The sequence below is a fragment of the Cydia pomonella genome, chromosome 25 (assembly GCF_033807575.1).
Source record: "Cydia pomonella isolate Wapato2018A chromosome 25, ilCydPomo1, whole genome shotgun sequence".
Classification (NCBI taxonomy): domain Eukaryota; kingdom Metazoa; phylum Arthropoda; class Insecta; order Lepidoptera; family Tortricidae; genus Cydia; species Cydia pomonella.
The window spans coordinates 7,552,056-7,570,556 of NC_084727.1; the positions used below are offsets into that span (position 1 = coordinate 7,552,056).

The following is an 18,501-nucleotide window of genomic DNA, read 5'->3' on the forward strand; positions in this document are numbered from 1 at the left end:
CCTCCCCCCATGAACATAAAGCTGGATCCGCCCTTGAAATAGTTTTTTATTTTTCCTAAAATTAGTTGCATTTACCTTTCCCAACATAGCTTTTTTAATATGAATAAACGAAGAGATGGTTGAAATCCGGATTCAAAAATAGTAATACCATATTGCCAAAATATAATCCATTGTACATAAAGCCATTTAAATCCATATGAACCAATTTTCATAAAATAATCTCCAATCAAAACTACTTTAAAAAAGATATCATAACCACATTCTCCATCTCCAAACTTTATGCAGTATCTGTGTTTTGTCAGTTATTGTTTAGTAAACGTATTTTTTTTTGTTATACTTAAATCTAGAAGTTACTAGGAGTAACGAGCTGAATTAAAAAATAAAATCTCTGTAGTCACTGAATAAAATCAGATATTTCCTGACCGTGTTGATTTTCCCATACAAGAAACATGCGCCATAGACAATATCTAAATTTATTCCGTTACGATAGAGAATTTGGTTCTATATTTCTATGAATGATAAAAATATACTTGATGTTACAATTAAAAAAATAAGATCGCTTCTAAATTAATTAATAAAGTGGGAAATACATTCCTCTTGCACACACAACTACTAAGCCATAACCAAAATCATATAGTTACACATGTACCTACTTAAATCTTAGATAATAAAATTACCTAAATTTCCTTCAAGTACTAAACCCATCCAAACACTCCTCCAACTGATAGCCCCTTATCTCATCTACTACTACGTCAACAGACTGACTCCGTCCTTGTCCGACTAACGGCACGCGCCTCACGCCGTCACCCTCACACGCCGGTACCTTTCACTCATTCACACAAAGTGCATCTCGATAACGCCATCCTTGTCACACGCCGGTAGCGCCATTCTCGTCGCTCTAATGAATTAAATTAACGACCTCTCGCTTGCTCCCTCTCGATGAGATGATCAGTTCTTATTTGAATATTTGAAAATAGAAATTCGATTTTTGAGTCCTTGCATTGGAGTCTTGTTACGTTGGCATACTTCAATTTTAAGATATTTAAATTTCAAATTGGTATTTCTTTTAGGAGTTGAAGGTTTCTTTTCTTTTAGTATTGTAATGAATATTTTTTGTTGCTTTAAAATGGTATATTCAATTATTTAAAATAAAAAGTACTTAATTGAAATTTATGACAATTGCTAGTGACGTGACATCATCTTACCGGTTTTTAAAAAGGGTCCGCAACTCCGCAGAACATATAGTTATTTCCTTTTTTCTATGTTTACGCGTGTTTCTTTTTTATAGATAATAAATAATGAACATTATCGATTTTATTACTCTTGGGTATTGAAGGGTACCGTCATTAAATAAAACTATTAATATATTGAATTTATTAAACCTCTTCATTTCAAAGGCGCATCTTACGTAGTCCTATTTTATTTACTTAAGTGTTTTCTATTTTTATTTAAATTATATAAAACTGCAATTTAGCAAGATATAACTACTGATTTTAGAATTAAATTCATTTTTAGAAAACTGCTAGTCACAATTTTTTTTTTTATAATAATACTACTAAATGTTTACTGGAGATATTTTTGCTATAAAACCAATTCTGCCCTTCAAATTTATTTTCTAAAGAAAAGGCAATAAATATGAAAAATGTGGACGGTTGATATGTCCCACACCAATTTAGATTTTTGCGCTTTTTTCTACTGACAAATTTGCCAGACTATTAATATTTATAAATAAATCGTAGTTTTATCCTTTTACACTTGCGTATTTTAAGTCGAAGATTTCTCGTCATGTTTAGCTCCGTAACGGGGAAGCTCCTCGTTATCGTACGATTACTGGTTTCTGTGTGTCACAAAAATTTTATTATTAAGAGGCTGTCAATACATAATGTCATTGAAATTGATGTTACTTAAGCAGTTTTTGAAGGAAAACTATTTGTTTTTGTAAATATATATATATATATATATATATATATATATGTTAATATTCATTATATTTTAAAGACCTTGGCCGTACTCGTTAAATGACTGAACGGAATCCGCTCGATAGAAAATAATTGCAAAGATTGGTCTAAAAATCACCATTAAACGGTTCTATCTATGTAATTTTTTTGAATTATGGGTCTGCAATTACAATAATAATTTCAACATCCATTGCTAAACCGCTACCGAGTAATATTGCACAAATAATCCATATTTTTCTATTTCAATAATTTTCTTATTATTCCCTTGCCCAGGTCCAGTAACATGCGACAGTGCTATCTCATTTACTCCGATACAAATAGACAGTGTGCGCGTTGTAGGTATTGACAGCCTCTTAAGATTATTTATCTGGCATATTCTAACGTGCTGAAAAATTAGGCCTCATTCCGACCGTCGGTATGAAAGCAATGGCCCATACAACTACGGTTGCTTAACGGTAAACACCGCTATGTACCTAACTTTACGATAATGCAATGGCGGCTAGCTGTAAAACACATTTATAAAATGTAACTTACATGTTTGTGGCTAACCATGTTGTGGTTGGTTATTAATAACGTCAAAGGTTATTGATTGTTAATTGTTTTGGGCAATTAAGTGATACGTGTAGATTACCACAAAGTCATTAGCGATTTACATGCGTTTTTTTTCTATTACATTATTAAATTTGGAATCATTTTTTAATGAACATGACATTTTAAAGGGTTTTGACTTACATCAGATAGTAAACTAAAAAACTAGAAGGTACTTATTGATATTAATATAATTTAGTGCATGTATTTGTATGGTACAGGTAACAAAAAAACTATTTGGAAAACTATTGAGGTGGTCTAGCTTTGCAATAAAAGAAAACACCGTGAGAAAATCGACATGTCTCTGACGAATATATTCAATGAATTGGATCAAGCTGACCTGCTCAGAATTTGCAAAAAGAGTAGAAGTGTCACCATATACATCAAATGTCTGTAAATATTTGACGTTTAAATGACCCTGCCACAATTCGTTCTATCAAAGTCAATGCAGAGTTAAGGGCTTAGTGTTAAGTCTCCAAATCCGTACTAGGCTTATTTCCGACAGGTGCTATAAGCTTCTCGCCGTTTGGAGGTTAGGGACGTATTTAAGCTACTGATAATGACGATAATATAGCATGCATCATCTTTATGAAGATATTTGTTAAGTTTTTTTGTCTATAAAACTTCTGTCTTCTGGGCAAATGATCTTTTAGACCGACATTACTTCGTTTACGTCATTTAGACTTCAGTCTAAGATTTCGCTTACAAATAATATATTACTTTTAATATCAGTTTATGTTATACTAACAACATTTGCTCTCTGATAGACTTAAAATTTAGACAAATATTAAATAAGAAACGTGAGTTCTTCGTAACTTCATAGACTTTTTTGCTAACGTCAGAGACGTGAAAAATGTCGGTATAAATATATTGTATATGTCGATTCGCCCTTCTACAAATGATCCCTATTAGTTAGTTACCAACGGCTCTTAATGATTTGTTTCTAATCAGACAGGTGCATTAGCCGCTCCGTATATAAATAAATAGCGCGTGTCCCGCGCAGTCGAACCGTCAAACGAGTGCCAGAAGACAGCTTCCTTTCACTTACTTTCTCTTTGACAATGGTTAGGAGCGTTCTGATGTGATAGGATAATATGTTTTTTAAAAAATAAGGAGTCTTACAGAATTTCGAAAAATAAGATAGTTATGACATTTTAGATGCTGTCATTTTGGCTGCCTTTCCACTGAGGCTGAGATTTGAAGAGACGTGAGGGAATCGACCAATAGCATGGATTGTAATCTACATCTCTTCCCGCACGTCCTCTCATCTCCGTGTCCGGAAAGGAAATCAAAAATTTGCAGAAATTATATACTTGCAAAAACATAAATATACCGCTTTGAGATAACATTTTTAATGTATTTGATTTAATGGCGTGTTAACGTAAGTTATTGATGCAACTCGCTTAAAATATTAGCAACAAGCTTAGATTTATTGCGCTCTAATGGCCAACACCAGTCAGAGGCTTTGCCCGTCAAACTAGATTTTCGTCTATTGTAGCTTGTGAAGTGATTGACCTGCGACAACAACCGGTTTTCTATAAATCATGACATAATCTAATCGGGTAACATATCCGAACTTGCCGCGGCGAGCGCGCCCGAGCCCGCCCGAGGCGCGCCGATCGGCTGACAGTTCGTCACTTGTCCGTCACAGCGCGGCACACTTCTCTTATGTATTGAATTACATAGGCGCAGTATACGCGCCGCCGCGCCGGTAACTCTAGCGTTTTCTTTTCAAACTATTTACACTGCAGTTTCAAAATTCGGTCGATGATCGAGTTGTCGATAGGCGTGAGCGGACGCGTGATTTTTTCCAATCGATTCGCCGTATAACCGATATTTTTACGTGGTTATTCCGCGGCGGGCGTGCGGTGCAGCGGACGTTATGTACACAAGTTCCAGGTCCGACGCCGGAGGCCCGGACTCCGGTACGGGCCCGGTGACGCACGTGCGGCTGTTTACGTGCTGCTGCGAGTCATTGACACGCCGGCGTGACACACATTCCGCGCTGACTGACGGAACGTTAACACGTCCGCGGTTTCTCGCCGATTTTTTGCGCGAGTGTATTGTCTAAAATAGTTTTACGGCCTTATAATTTATCTGGGTGGTTTCCGTAGTGTATTATCGTCCGGTTATCAATGTATCTGTGATAGCGCTCGGCCCGTGAACTGTGGGATAGTTTCTACAATGATAGTAACAATAATAGTGCGCTTTATTTACTTGTGTTCGTGCTTGGCGTAACTCGCTCAGGGCCGTCGGACTTTGTCAATAGTCTTATCTCAATCTGTCCTTTTATATTCACATTCATTGTAAACTTTTATTTATTTCAATTGTCACCTTTTTAAAATGCATTTACTACAAATTGAATTTTTCCGCGACTAAAATTACCGGTTTTTGAAATCACTAATTATATCGTCGACTTTATGCAACTTCTTAATTCATAATTGCGGCTTGTTATGGTTGATTGACTAACAAGATAATATAACGAAATAATTGCCGCACCACAAATTCCTTTTTTATTAATTGATCCACGCGTTGACGCGGTCACATTCGCACGTCATTATGACGTAGTCAAACAGATTGTCATCTAACGTTTAAGATAAATGAATGAAATATTAGAACTGAAATTCATTGCAGACAAATTGAGGCAAGAAATTTTCATGGACACGTCTCGTCTGTTATTTATAGACGTACTGTTTGATTTGTATACCGCGTGGCGTCGTAGCTTACCTACATAATCTACGGCCGTAGCTCGCGGAATGTATGTACATCTTGCACTATGTAGAGCGTATGTACAACGGATATAACAATATCAGCGTCGTTGCCAGTGTGTGCGTGCCAGCGTAATGAGCGTTCTATGTGCTAAGAAACAGTAAAAAGTATGGCGCGAACGCCCGGAGCGGCAACGTCGCGTGCGTTCGGAGGCCTTGCCGCGGTGAAAACAATAGCCTTTTTATTATTTTTTGAATAATACATTATGCATATTGCGATAATTACTTTTCGAACGGCGAGTGATGACAGCTCACTTAACGGGTCTCACTAATGATATGTAGTTTATAATTTTCAAGTTTTACGGAATTTAGATAAATTACTTTTACTTTAGTTAGAAGTTTTTTTTATGTTTTTTTAAGTGGCAGTTTCGTGCCTTAAAACATACTTAATGGATTTGTTATTACAATGTGTATCCTTATGTGGGTGATAGTAAAAACAAACAATTTTACAAAAATAGCTCGTGGATAAAAAAAATAGTTACCGATGTTGACCTTTCCGAACGCTCCTCGTTTCTAGTGCGGCCAGCTGACGAGCGACGTTGCCAGCCCGCCGCCGCTCGCGACTAGCATCTACAAGCTTATCGCTCCTATTCCCGCGCGCTACAGACTACAATCGTGTATCACGGCTAAGTACATAAGGAACTTGTGACATTCTTCACGCTACACTGGCACTTCCCGGCGCGAAAAATTCGAAATGCTTTTTATCAGTCGCTAATACGCGTCAGGCGTAATTCCACCTGTTTTGCAGATTGTGACATGACGTGAAGCTGAGTGAAGTGATTAACAAACCAAAGTGCCCAAAGTTATTTATTAAGGAAGATTATTTATTTACAAATTTATTTATGAAAATTAATTAAATTTAATAAAAAAACGGGAAAACCGGTAAACAGTCCAGTCTCTATAGTTCTAAATTCAAAGTGAAGTGCATTAGTCAAAGGATGACGACAAGTTGACAAAGTGGCCTACATGCCGGTGGCGCTGGGCTCGCTCGGCGGCGAGGGCGAGTACCGCGAGTACCACCACCTCTCGCCGCACCCGCTGCAGTACCATGAGTATGCGCCGCCGATTTACCATCCTGTGCCGGACCCTTATTACAGGTAAACATCCTTCATCAGCGATACTCAACCGGACTGCACTTATACCAAATGTCCCTACTTTACATTTAATTCAATTTCATTGATTAAATAGCGATTTTAAAAAACCGGTAATTTTTATAATGTTCCCATCACTATCATAATTTGGAACTCTAAATGGCCTTAAGGGGTCCACTGATTACCAGTTCGCCGGACGATATCGGCCTGTCAGGTATACGCGATCGTCTGGCGAACTGGTAATCAGTGAACCCCTTTAGATCCGGAATAATGAAATGCTAACTCAATTTATCTATTATTTGGGATACTATATTTTTTTTATTTAATTTTATTATCCTATATTTATTGTATGTTATTGTGACGCGTTCTTTGCCGTATAAGTACAGTATAAGTTTCCAAAATTGCGAAATTCCAACAGTGGAAAAAAATCTGAAATCTTCTCATATTAATGTAAGTATGCCAGCCAGCCAGTGGATGTCATTCCAGATCTAGAGCAGAGCCCAACTGGGGAAGTACCTCCACCTTACAGAAAACAGCAGCCAAATAACACTAGACCCTACCCATAGTGTTGTGTTCCTGCCGGTGAGTAAGGTTGCCAGGGCTCAACGAGGGGGGGGGGGGGGGGGGGGTTAAGGGTCGGCAACGCGCATGTAACTCCTCTGGAGTTGCAGGCGTACATAGGCTACGGAGACTGCTTACCGTCAGGCGGGCCGTATGCTTGTTTGACACCGACGTAGTATAAAAAAAAGCAATAACCGAAATTTTCCATCTCCAAAATGAATGTTTTCTCTGTTACATGTGAAATTTTTATTTTTTATTTTCTTTATTGGAAAAAAAAAAACAGATACAGGATAATAATATTTACAGGCATGATTTAGAAATGGTAGATATAGCCTACATTATAAGACAATTCCCACTAGGAGGTCTGAAAGTAGTTTTAGGACAGCATTGTGATCGGAACTAAATAAACAGACTTACACTACACTTACACTAATCCTTAATAATAACGAATTTATCACTTCCAAATTGGGAAAATTCCAAATTTCCACTTATGCGCCTATAACAGTGGTCACAATTTTGATCAGCAATAAAGTGCTCTACTGGCAATCTCTCTCTTTCTATCCCCACTCATAGAGCAAGCTTCATGTCTAACTCTTACGCCATTCAGGCAGCACGTCTCTGGAACGGTCTTCCCCCTAACATTAGAAAAGCTCCCAACAATTTTGCTGTCAAAAAATCTGTGCGTGATTTATTTACTGGCAGTTTAAAGATCAATTAAGTATCAGTCTCACGAATCGGTCATGTATATATATATTTATGTGATGTATGTATGTGTCTTTATGTATTTAAGTATTTTATAATTAATTTATGTGTATTAGGACTCTAATTCTTTCAATAACAATTTCTTTTAGTTTTAAACGCACCGCCTACAATATTTTCTGCTTTGCCCTAAGGTTGACTGGTAGAGAATGCCTCATGGTATTAAGTTCGCCTTTTGTACATTAAGTTGTTCTTTTGTGCAATAAAGTTTTAAATGAATAAATAAAGTGACAGTACTATACGATTGAAGTGCACTATTTTTTTTTATAATTAATTTTCATATATTATAGTTTGATATATCGTTATTTTGAATAACGTAATAAATGGCATACTACCGTAATACTTAATTAACGGCAAACATAATGTTATTATTGGCATAATGGTCATAAGGTATATCTATACTTCGTATAATATACTTTACCGTAATGATTACATCCTATAAAGCATATCATTTGTTCTAACAAGTGACATCACATAATTATTTATGTGGCATAATGAGTGCATGATGCATGACATAAATGGGTTTAGATGAAATCACAATATAACAAAAGAAACGTATAATAAAAATTACATTATAACATATAATATTATGACAAATGGCATTATAGCAAATGCATGATAGTTTTTTTATAATTATATTAAGCATTAAACACCCATATGATTGTATCTGCATACGCAGGCGCGGATACAAGGGGGGGGGGCATAGGGGCAATGCCCCCCCCCTAAAACCCTGGCTCTCACATTACTAAATTGATTTACCATTGAAATTGATTACCATTCAATTCAATTCAAATTCAAATATACTTTATTCATGTAGGCCTAGCAACAAGCACTTATGAATAGTAAGACAGTATTACATATAATTATCTTAATCTAATTATCAGAGCAATTTATTGATGTTGTAAATATTATTCCACATATAATACTAATGAATATAATTCATAGATCAAATTTAATACTAAAACTTTCACAAAATATAGTCATGCAAAAAAAAAAATGTATAAAAAATACTAGTCTAGATTGTTTCTAGAATAAATTCTAAATGTCAAACAAATATAATAAAAACAACAAAGGAAATACATGCATTGGAATATCCATTTCATCATCATTATTCAAATATAATAAATAATTAATCATTTCGAATCACAATTAATCCCACGTTGTTTTATCATTCATGTAGTCTTGTGTGGTATAATAAGCTTTAGAAATAAGTTTACGCTTTACATGATTCTTAAATTTATTAATTGGTAACTCAGTAATATGGTTTGGAAGTTTATTATAAAATCTCACACAATTACCCATGAATGATTTTTTAATTTTATGGAGCCGAGTGAAGGGCACGGCGAACTTATGTTTATTTCTAGTATTAATATTATGAATGTCACAATTTTTCTTAAAATCGGCAATATTTTTATGCACATACAGAATATTCTCATAAATGTATTGACAGTGCACTGTCATGATGTCAATTTCCTTAAATTTATCTCTCAGTGAGTCTCTATGGTTCATTTTATATATTGCTCGAATAGCCCTCTTCTGCAGAACAAAAATGGTATTTATATCTGAAGCACCACCCCACAGTAAAATACCATATGACATAATGCTATGGAAGTAACTAAAATATACTAATCGAGCTGTTTTGACATCAGTTAACTGACGGATTTTGCTTACTGCAAAAGCTGCAGAACTCAGTCTATTCGAAAGAGTAGCAATATGGGGACCCCACTGGAGTTTAGAATCTAAAGTTATACCAAGAAAAACTGTACTATCAACTAATTCCAATTCCTCATCCTTCACAATGACACTTGTTTTTACATGCCTTACATTACTAGTGACAAACTTAATACATTTAGTCTTATTCTCATTTAACAATAAATTATTAACATTGAACCAATTTACTACTTTTGAAATAGCATCGTTTACATCATTGTAAGCTTGTTGCTGTCGTTTGACTTTGAAAATAAGTGAAGTGTCGTCTGCAAACAATACTATATCATGGTGGGTCTTTACAAGGAATGGCAAGTCATTTATGTAGATAAGGAACAGGAAAGGTCCCAATATTGACCCCTGTGGTACACCCATAGAGACCAATGACCCCGGTGATCGCTGTCCATTCACATCGACCCTTTGTATTCTACCATTTAAGTAGGACTTAAGTAAATCCAGTGCCGCTCCTCTAACTCCATAATAGTGTAGTTTCCTGATTAATGTTTCATGACAAACGCAGTCGAAGGCCTTAGACAAATCACAGAAGATACCTATAGCATCTCGTGACTCCTCCCAGGCATCGAAGATATGCTTAATTAGCTCAACACCAGCATCAGTTGTCGAGCGACCCCGTGTAAAACCAAACTGCTTATTATGCATTAAATTATTGACGTTAAAATGTCGTACTAATTGAGAAAGAATTAATTTTTCAAAAATCTTACTGAACGTTGGTAGCACAGATATCGGTCTAAAGTTAGTGGGGTCAGAGTTGCTACCCGATTTAAATAAAGGAGTTATTTTACTATGTTTCATTAAATCAGGAAACTCGCCGCAATCAACACTGTTGTTAAATATAATTACTAAGTCAGGCGCTATAATTTCTACTAAGGATTTGACAGCATGGACAGAGACTCCCCAGAGGTCATTCGTTTTTTTGACATTAACCGAATTAAACGCCTTTACTACATCGGAGGTACAAACACGTTCAAAATGAAAATCTCCACAACACTCTGGAGCGTTATCTTTTAATAGAGGTAATAGAGGATTTGAGATTTTCTCAAAATGGCCCCCCCCTAAGCCAAATCTTGTATCCGCGCCTGTGCATACGTGGAGTTGTCGGTCTGCAATGTTTCCTAGTCTTTGGCAGTATTAAGCAGGTCACTCAGTCAGCTGACTTAACCTCGTTTTAGCGCTTGTCTTTATTGACGTAGCAACAGTCTATGCCTTAAAGTGACGTTCGCAAGAGGCCGTTATCGATTTTAGTCGTAATAATGTCAAATTGATAGACTTAGTCGATAAAATTGTACGCCTTTTGTTAACTATTAGACATATGAAGTACTGGTTTCTATTAGCACGTCTTGTTATTTTTCATTTTTATAAATCATTTTTTTGAAAACAGACACATTTAATTAGTACTTAATGTTTTTTTTTCTGATGGACGTTTAGGTAAACGCGCGTAAGGCACTGATATTGTCGATTTTATTTGTAAAATCGTAAAGTTTGGACTGCTAAAAAGGTACCGTACAGAAAGGAAACATCCTACAAAACCGAAGTTTGACAACGATTCAGGGCTGAATCATGTTGTCCCTTTATAATGTATGGAACTATCCCTTTCGGATATTTAGGGTTGTCAAAATTAATGTAATTATCTTATCTGTGGTTATGCACGCAAAGGAACGTCAAGTATTGCTAACCCTATCATAAATCATAAATCTTTATTTGCAATAGATATAGTACTAACATATCTTATGCTAATATATGTATACAGGTCCATATATCTAGACTTAAAATAAGTCATGCAAATTTTAAATTTTTAGCTTACTTGCTAATAACCTATTAAATACTTACATTAGCAAAATTTTCAGTGGTACTATAAAAACATTTGTTAACCAGCCAAGTAAAAAGTTTTTGCCTTAATTTTTTGAGCCTAATAATTGCTCGGAGGCTTGCAATTCTGAGCCGAACGGAGCCGAGAATGCCCGAACGCTTTAGTTTCCTCCCCCTGGTAATAAATACGGTGACAATTTGGCGAATGTCACTAATTTTTTCAAGGAAATTGACAGCGGTGGCAACAACGATGCCGTGACAGTAATGGCGCCATTAATTTATTGCGTAAGACGATTTTTATATCCCTAGAAGAATAGGCTGACCCCTTACTAAGATTCTAAAGTAACTTTTATGTCGTCAACATTCATTTTGACGTTAGCTGCAGTAAACTACCAATTAATTTAGGTCATTGACATATATCTAAGGTTAGGCCTTACGGCTAACAAGAATGGGGCCAGTACAGCGGTGTCACGCACACGAATTCTAGCCAATCGTGCAGTCTAACGCCGCAACGCGATTGGTTGATGAGTTCGCATCACGCGCGCGATTGGTCGCAACTAGTTGCGTTAGGCTACGTACGCACTAAGCGGCTAGCCGCGTGCGGACAGCCGCATGACGGTTATGAAACCGCAACCATAAATACTGAACGCACTAAGCGGTCCGCCGCAACCGCACGCGGCTGGCCGCATAGTGCGTATGGGGCCTTAGACTGCACGATTGGCTCGCATTCGCGAGTGACCCACATATGTCAATGATTTAGGATTTTTTTTTAAATTTAGACGCCGTCTTTAAATCCGAAATTATATTATTACTAGATACTGGTTTTCTAAATATATGAGCTTATTAAGATAAAGCCTAACCTTGGGCCACTATCCTCAAAACTGGTGTTCCTAATTTAGCTGCAACGGATTTAAATGTAAACACAAACCAATCGGAGATAACTACTAATCAAGATTAGATATAACCTAATTATTTAAATCCTAGTCTAGAACACATGTAATATGAATATCTAAGTGTGATTTTGCTTTTAACGCATCCACATTAGTTGCCAATATTTCAAGAATGGCAGAGGAAAAATTTAAAGCTATACATAAAATGGTTGGTTGACCTTAAACTAGTATAGTACACGTCTCCAATGAGAGGAAAACTTCATACGTGTTCGCAAACTACGCAACTTAACCCGCAGCTTCCCATGCGAATTCGTGAATTCCTAGATCAGTATATATTATTATTAAATCAGTAAAGATTCTAATCATTTATATATTTACATAATCAATTACAATAGCTATATTATCAAAAAACTAAGACTACATTAGCCTGAGGCATTGTTCCCAGGACACTGGCCGCGTTCCCTCTCTGCACATTTTGTATAGGATTTTGAGTTTCCAAAACGTCCCGCTTGGCGCGCTCTTTCTAAATCACATACAAAATGAGACTAAACGCAAACGCGTACGTCACGTTTCGAAATCGAATTTATTTACACTAGGGGTACTGTACCCCTAGTGTAACTTTGATCGACATCATAACGTGACGAACGCGTTTGCGTTAAGTCTCATTTTGTATAGGATTTTGAGGTTCCAAAACGTCCCACTTGGCGCGTTCTTTCGAAATCCAATACAAAATGAGACTAAACGCAAACGCGTACGTCACGTTTGGAAATCGAATTTATTTACACTAGGGGTACAGATCTTAGTCTAACTCGATGCTTTTTTGAAAGTTTCGTAAAGTAACAGATTTTGCATAGTATGCCCATGTCTTAGAACAAGCTAACAATCACCTACGAGGCGATGCATGTTGGACACGGGTAGCGAAACTAACAAAAGTTAGGTTATTATAGAATATGTCGTTGTTACAGTCACATCTGAAAACATCGACACGATCGAAGTGCCAAAAATATGTATACACGACTTTATGGACCATATATTAGGGTAGTGTATAGATATTTTTGGCACTTTGTCCATATCGATATTTTCAGACGTGACCGTACATAATTTATTTTAGGATAAAGGACTATAAACTTAAATTAATTACAGAGCGATGGAGCCGTTGAGAAAGAAGAGGTTGAGTGAGTCGGTGAATAAAACCATTCGGTCATATAATATGGTTGCGTTCAGGAACAATTTCCAAAGTGGTTTGTCTATGAAAATATGTGGAGCCGCTCCGCCGTCTTCATTTATACGTCTTCCTTTTCAAAAACAAATCAAGTCGACAATCAAATGAAGACCACAGCTCGCAAGTCTGAAGTTATGGCTTCTTTGGCGATTAAAAGTGTAGTTCGTCTTTAATGAAAAAAGTATTTCTTCAAGCTAGGCAGATATCCATACCTAGTCAGACCAAGGTAAAGCGCTTCACACACGTTACTTACTTCAGTACAGTCAACTGAGATATTTCTACCGTGTCTAACTTATAACTGCGTCCCTGTCGTTAGCTACTGAATTAGGTACCGACACAGAATAAATAATAGTACTACTTGACAGCGATTCAGGAACAAATCATGTTGTCTCTTTCTAACGTATGACACTATACCTTTCGGCTATTTCGGGTTGTCAAAATTAAAGTCATTATCTTATCTGTGGTTGTGCACGCAAAGGAACGTCAAGTTGTACCAACCCTAATAATTGCTCGGAGCAATGTTCAATGCCGGATTTAGAGGTCTGGAGGCCTCGGGCAATAAAGGAGTGGAGACCCCCTGGCCCCAAATTTTTTCCAAATAAAATGGTAAATTTACCGAATTCTCTATTGTGGGGGGCCCCTCTTTTGTGGAGGCCCGGGGCAGTAGCCCCGGTTGCCCTCGCCTAAATCCGGCCCTGGCAATGTTGAACCGAACGGAACCGAGAATGCCTGAACGTTCTAGTGTCTCCCCACTGGTACCGATTAAGTTACTTACCATTAGGCGATTACTACTCTGCTTGTTTGTCATCTATATTATAAAAAACCCTACAAGGTACACGGTCATTAATTCATTATACCATAGAGAAATATAAGTAAAGAAAGAGTGGTTACTGCATACATCAGAACCCCAAGTGTATATTTATTCGATAGCGTGACGTAACGTACTCGTTTGCGTTAAGACTCATTTTGTATGGGATTAAGATACAGCGCGCCAAGCGGGACGTTTTCGAAACTCAAAATCCCATACAAAATGAGATGAGACAACGCAAACGCGTACGTCACGTTACGATATCCAATAAATGTATACTAGTAGGGGTACAGTTTTCTTACCAAAACGCGAGTTATTTCGTAGTGGACATCTAGCGTCAAGTAGCGGAATTTATTACTACTGGTGACAACTCTAATAGGGTTGTTTCCAATTTTTTGAAACGCTTGTATTACGTTCTACATTAACTAAAAGTTGCCCTAAAATTCAACTTTTATACTAAAAACGGCTTTAAATATGCTAAAATAACAAAATATATTTTGACAGATGCTTTCGAGCCCAAAACGCTCTTTGAAAATTGTGTGACGTCACAGTTTACGGTTTGACACATAACTACATACATACGTAGAAGATACGAACTGTCAACTGACATTTGACATTTGTTGTTTATCGCCTAACTGACAACAGTGTCAATCCGAGAGTTGTGACGTCATCAGAATCTTCAATGACGTTTCGAGTTTGGTCACGTGACGTGTCCCAAAAGATATTTTAAATTCAGTATTTACAAAAATATGGTCTTAACAGGACCCCTAAAAGTAGTTTAACATGTTCTTATAATCCTAAAGAATTTATTGGGATACAATTCTGCCCTAAGATTTGTAGATGGAAACAACCCTATTATCAACAATTTTCAGCTACTCGTAATATCATAACCAGATTAACCGAAACTCTATTTCCACTCCTGCTGCTTGTAATTTAGTTGTAAATTGTTTTGGCAATACATTTTTCGTCAGTCACGACACTTGTGACATCTGGTGTCAAGTAGTGGTACTGTTAACTTTCTAACGTCAAGTAGTAGATTTAACAGTACGATGTCGACACTACTTGACGTGTCGACAACGAAATAACTCGCGTTTTCGTGAGAAAACTGATGTATGGAGTTATCTCTCTTTTTTAGGGTTCCGTAGTCAGCTAGGAACCCTTATAGTTTCGCCATGTCCGTCTGTCTGTCTGTCTGTCTGTCTGTCTGTCCGAGGCTTTGCTCCGTGGTCGTTAGTGCTAGAAAGCTGAAATTTGGCATGGATATATAAATCAATAAAGCCGACAAAGTCGTACAATAAAATCTAAAAATTTTTTTTTTAGGGTACCTGCAGTGTTTGTCTTCAGCAAACATTTTTTAATAAAGTGAATATGTTCGGAGATAATCGCTCAGAAAGAAAAAAGAAATGTGTCCCCCCCCCCCCCCCCCTCTAACTTTTGAACCATAGGTCCAAAAAATATGAAAAAAATCGCGAAAGTAGAGCTTAAGAAATACATTAAATGAAAACTATAGCGGACATGATCAGTTTAGCTGTTTTTGAGTTATCGCAAAAAGTTTCCCCTTCATAGTAAAAAGACTTATTTAATTAGGTACTGATTATGCAAATTTGCCTATTTGTTTAACTCGGGTGAAAGGTACCGTTTCATCCCTTGGTTAACAATTTACTATACTTTAAGCTCCAGTTTAGCTTATTGTGACGGAAGAGTAACTACGGAACCCTACACTGAGCGTGGCCCGACATGCTCTTGGCCGGTTTTTTTTACTTATTTATACAGGTTGTTTATTTTGTTTTTGGAATGATATTCGTTTAATTTTCTTTCCTAATCGGTTTTGTGTTATAAAATTACTAATAATACTTTTATCAAAAATAATTTGATAAAATATTAATAATAGCCAATTCGAAAAATGTGATTTCACACCAGAGGGGGAGGGGTTTGTCAAATGTGACGAGGAGGGGTCAATAAACCTAGAAATTCGTGTGATATAATGAATAGATGACCCATATGTTAAGTACAAGATCACGGACATTAATTGCTGAGCCATTTAGTGTTTATACATTGGACATTTCATACCGTTAATATTGATTATAGACAACCAAATAAGCTTGAACCCAATATTACTCAACAATACCGTACACATGTGTTCCTTATGCTTGCTATTTATAGGAGGATGATATTCAATTAACACGAATTTAAATAGTGTTTTCTCTTATTTTCAGACGGCACACTCCATATTTCGGACAACCGGATTACAGAGTTTACGAACTCAACAAGCGGTTACAACAGAGGACAGAGGTGAGTTCATAGCAAAGAGAATTGATTGCAATAGAGAAGTGAAGTCTAAGAAAAAACCGGACAAGTGCGAGTCGGACTCGCCCACCGAGGGTTCCGTACTTTTTAGTATTTGTTTTTTTTTTATACTACGTCGGTGGCAAACAAGCATACGGCCCGCCTGATGGTAAGCAGTTTCCGTAGCCTATGTACGCCTGCAACTCCAGAGGAGTTACATGCGCGTTGCCGACCCTAAACCCCCCTCTCCCTCGTTGAGCTCTGGCAACCTTACTCACCGGCAGGAACACAACACTGTGAGTAGGGTCTAGTGTTATTTGGCTGCGGTCTTCTGTAAGGTGGAGGTACTTCCCCAGTTGGGCTCTGCTCTAGATCTGGAATAACATCCGCTGTGCTGTGCCCTACCACACAAAGCGAGATGACATTCACAATGCCCATAACCATTGTCATAGCGGCAACAGAAATACATCATCTGTGAAAATTTCAACTGTCTAGCTATCACGGTTCATGAGATACAGCCTGGTGATAGACGGACGGACGGACAGCGGAGACTTAGTAATAGGGTCCCGTTTTTCCTTTGGGTACGAAACCCTAAAAACTAGCCCCTTAGTTTGACATCTAAAACAGATGGCGCTGTACTGTACCATATGTTTTGCGGTCACTGACATGTCAAACGTCAACTTCTGACAATCAGAGTTACCGCAAAACGTATTTAACTGTACAGCGCCATCTCGTTTACCTGTCACATTCGAAGCGCGAAATTGTCTTAGATTTTACACATCTTACTCAATCAATGTATCTTTGTTCATAGATACCATAGAGGCATAATAGATAAAATGAGACCAAGCTAACTTGGCGGCCATTTTGATCGCCCAGACAGTACAAGTGTTATTTAAACGTCACAATGTTATAGAAGTGTTACTGACATCGCCGTATTGGCAACATTCTTAGTGCCCGTAAAGCCCGTCTTTACGAAGTAACATATAAGTCGATGACTTCCATACTTTATTTTAAACGGCCTGTGGCAATTTTGCAGTCGCTTCACAGATGACGTAGAGGGCGCTGCAGAAACAACTAAAATGTAAAAACAGTGTTTAGCGCCATCTATAACTATCGCGAGTTGTCAGTCTTTACTATTTACTAGCCACTGCGTGAACAAACATTAACATTTTTTAGGAATGAACATGTATAAAGTATGGGTAAAAAGGCACTATAAGCAGATTAAAAATAAACACACAAGTGAAACCCAATGATCAGAGTGATAAGACATTATTTTTAAAGACAACCATATTAAAAAGCAATAATTTCCTAATACTACTAGCGACATCTATTACCGCGGTGGCGGACATACAACTTTGATATTAGCGCCATCTGTGGTTGTAAACATCTGGTTAGTTTCAACAAGCTGTTTTCGGTAAAGTGGACGTCAATAGAACTTGCAAATAATGTAAACAAACCAATTTTCCTTCATTTCTTATTTATTTATTTATTTATTTAATCTTTATTGCACAAAAGAAAACCTTATAGTACAAAAGGCGGACTTAATGCCATGAGGCATTCTCTACCAGTCAACCTTCGTAATCTCGCACTTATTGTGGACAACTATGACATCAACAGTTTATATACTTAAATCTTTTATTTATATCAATTACTAGTTAAAATATACGTTGATTATTAATATTTCAATGAAAACAACTATCGTAAAACTTATAGGTTATACGTCAAATGCTAACAAAATCTGTCACATTTGTTTACATAATTTGGAAGTTCTATTGCCATCCACTTTGATGTTTACTTATTTTTATTAAATTCAAGAATGGAAATACTGCAATTTTCTGCCGCCAGAGTGCAGCACTAGCACATATTGTAATCCATAGAGCATAGAGTAACTTATAAATCTATGAACTTATACATACTATGCCTTAAATAGTTTTTTGCAACAAGGCCGTTGCAAGGCCGTTTTACGGGGGGACTACCGCGAAATTCCAAAATCGAAACGTCGTTAAGAGACCATCAACGTGCTCACTAGCGCCACT

The 18,501-nt window shown here is 36.9% G+C and overlaps 1 protein-coding gene across 8 annotated transcripts in view; it reads left to right on the forward strand.

Annotated features, from left to right (window-relative positions):
• The window catches only part of LOC133531336 (LIM domain-binding protein 2), a 92,676-nt gene that overhangs the window by 58,231 nt on the left and 15,944 nt on the right, over nt 1–18,501 (forward strand). The window contains exons 1-3 of one of the 8 annotated variants that reach the window (XM_061869485.1): nt 4,172–4,257; nt 6,063–6,411; nt 16,396–16,471. In XM_061869485.1, the coding sequence (XP_061725469.1) occupies nt 6,281–6,411; nt 16,396–16,471 (207 nt within the window). In that variant the 5' untranslated portion in view covers nt 4,172–4,257; nt 6,063–6,280. Of the gene's footprint in view, nt 1–4,171; nt 4,335–4,413; nt 4,431–4,520; nt 4,749–4,887; nt 5,332–5,639; nt 6,412–16,395; nt 16,472–18,501 lie in introns of those variants that run through there. The other 7 variants (XM_061869488.1, XM_061869487.1, XM_061869484.1 and 4 more) reach the window with 7 other exon arrangements.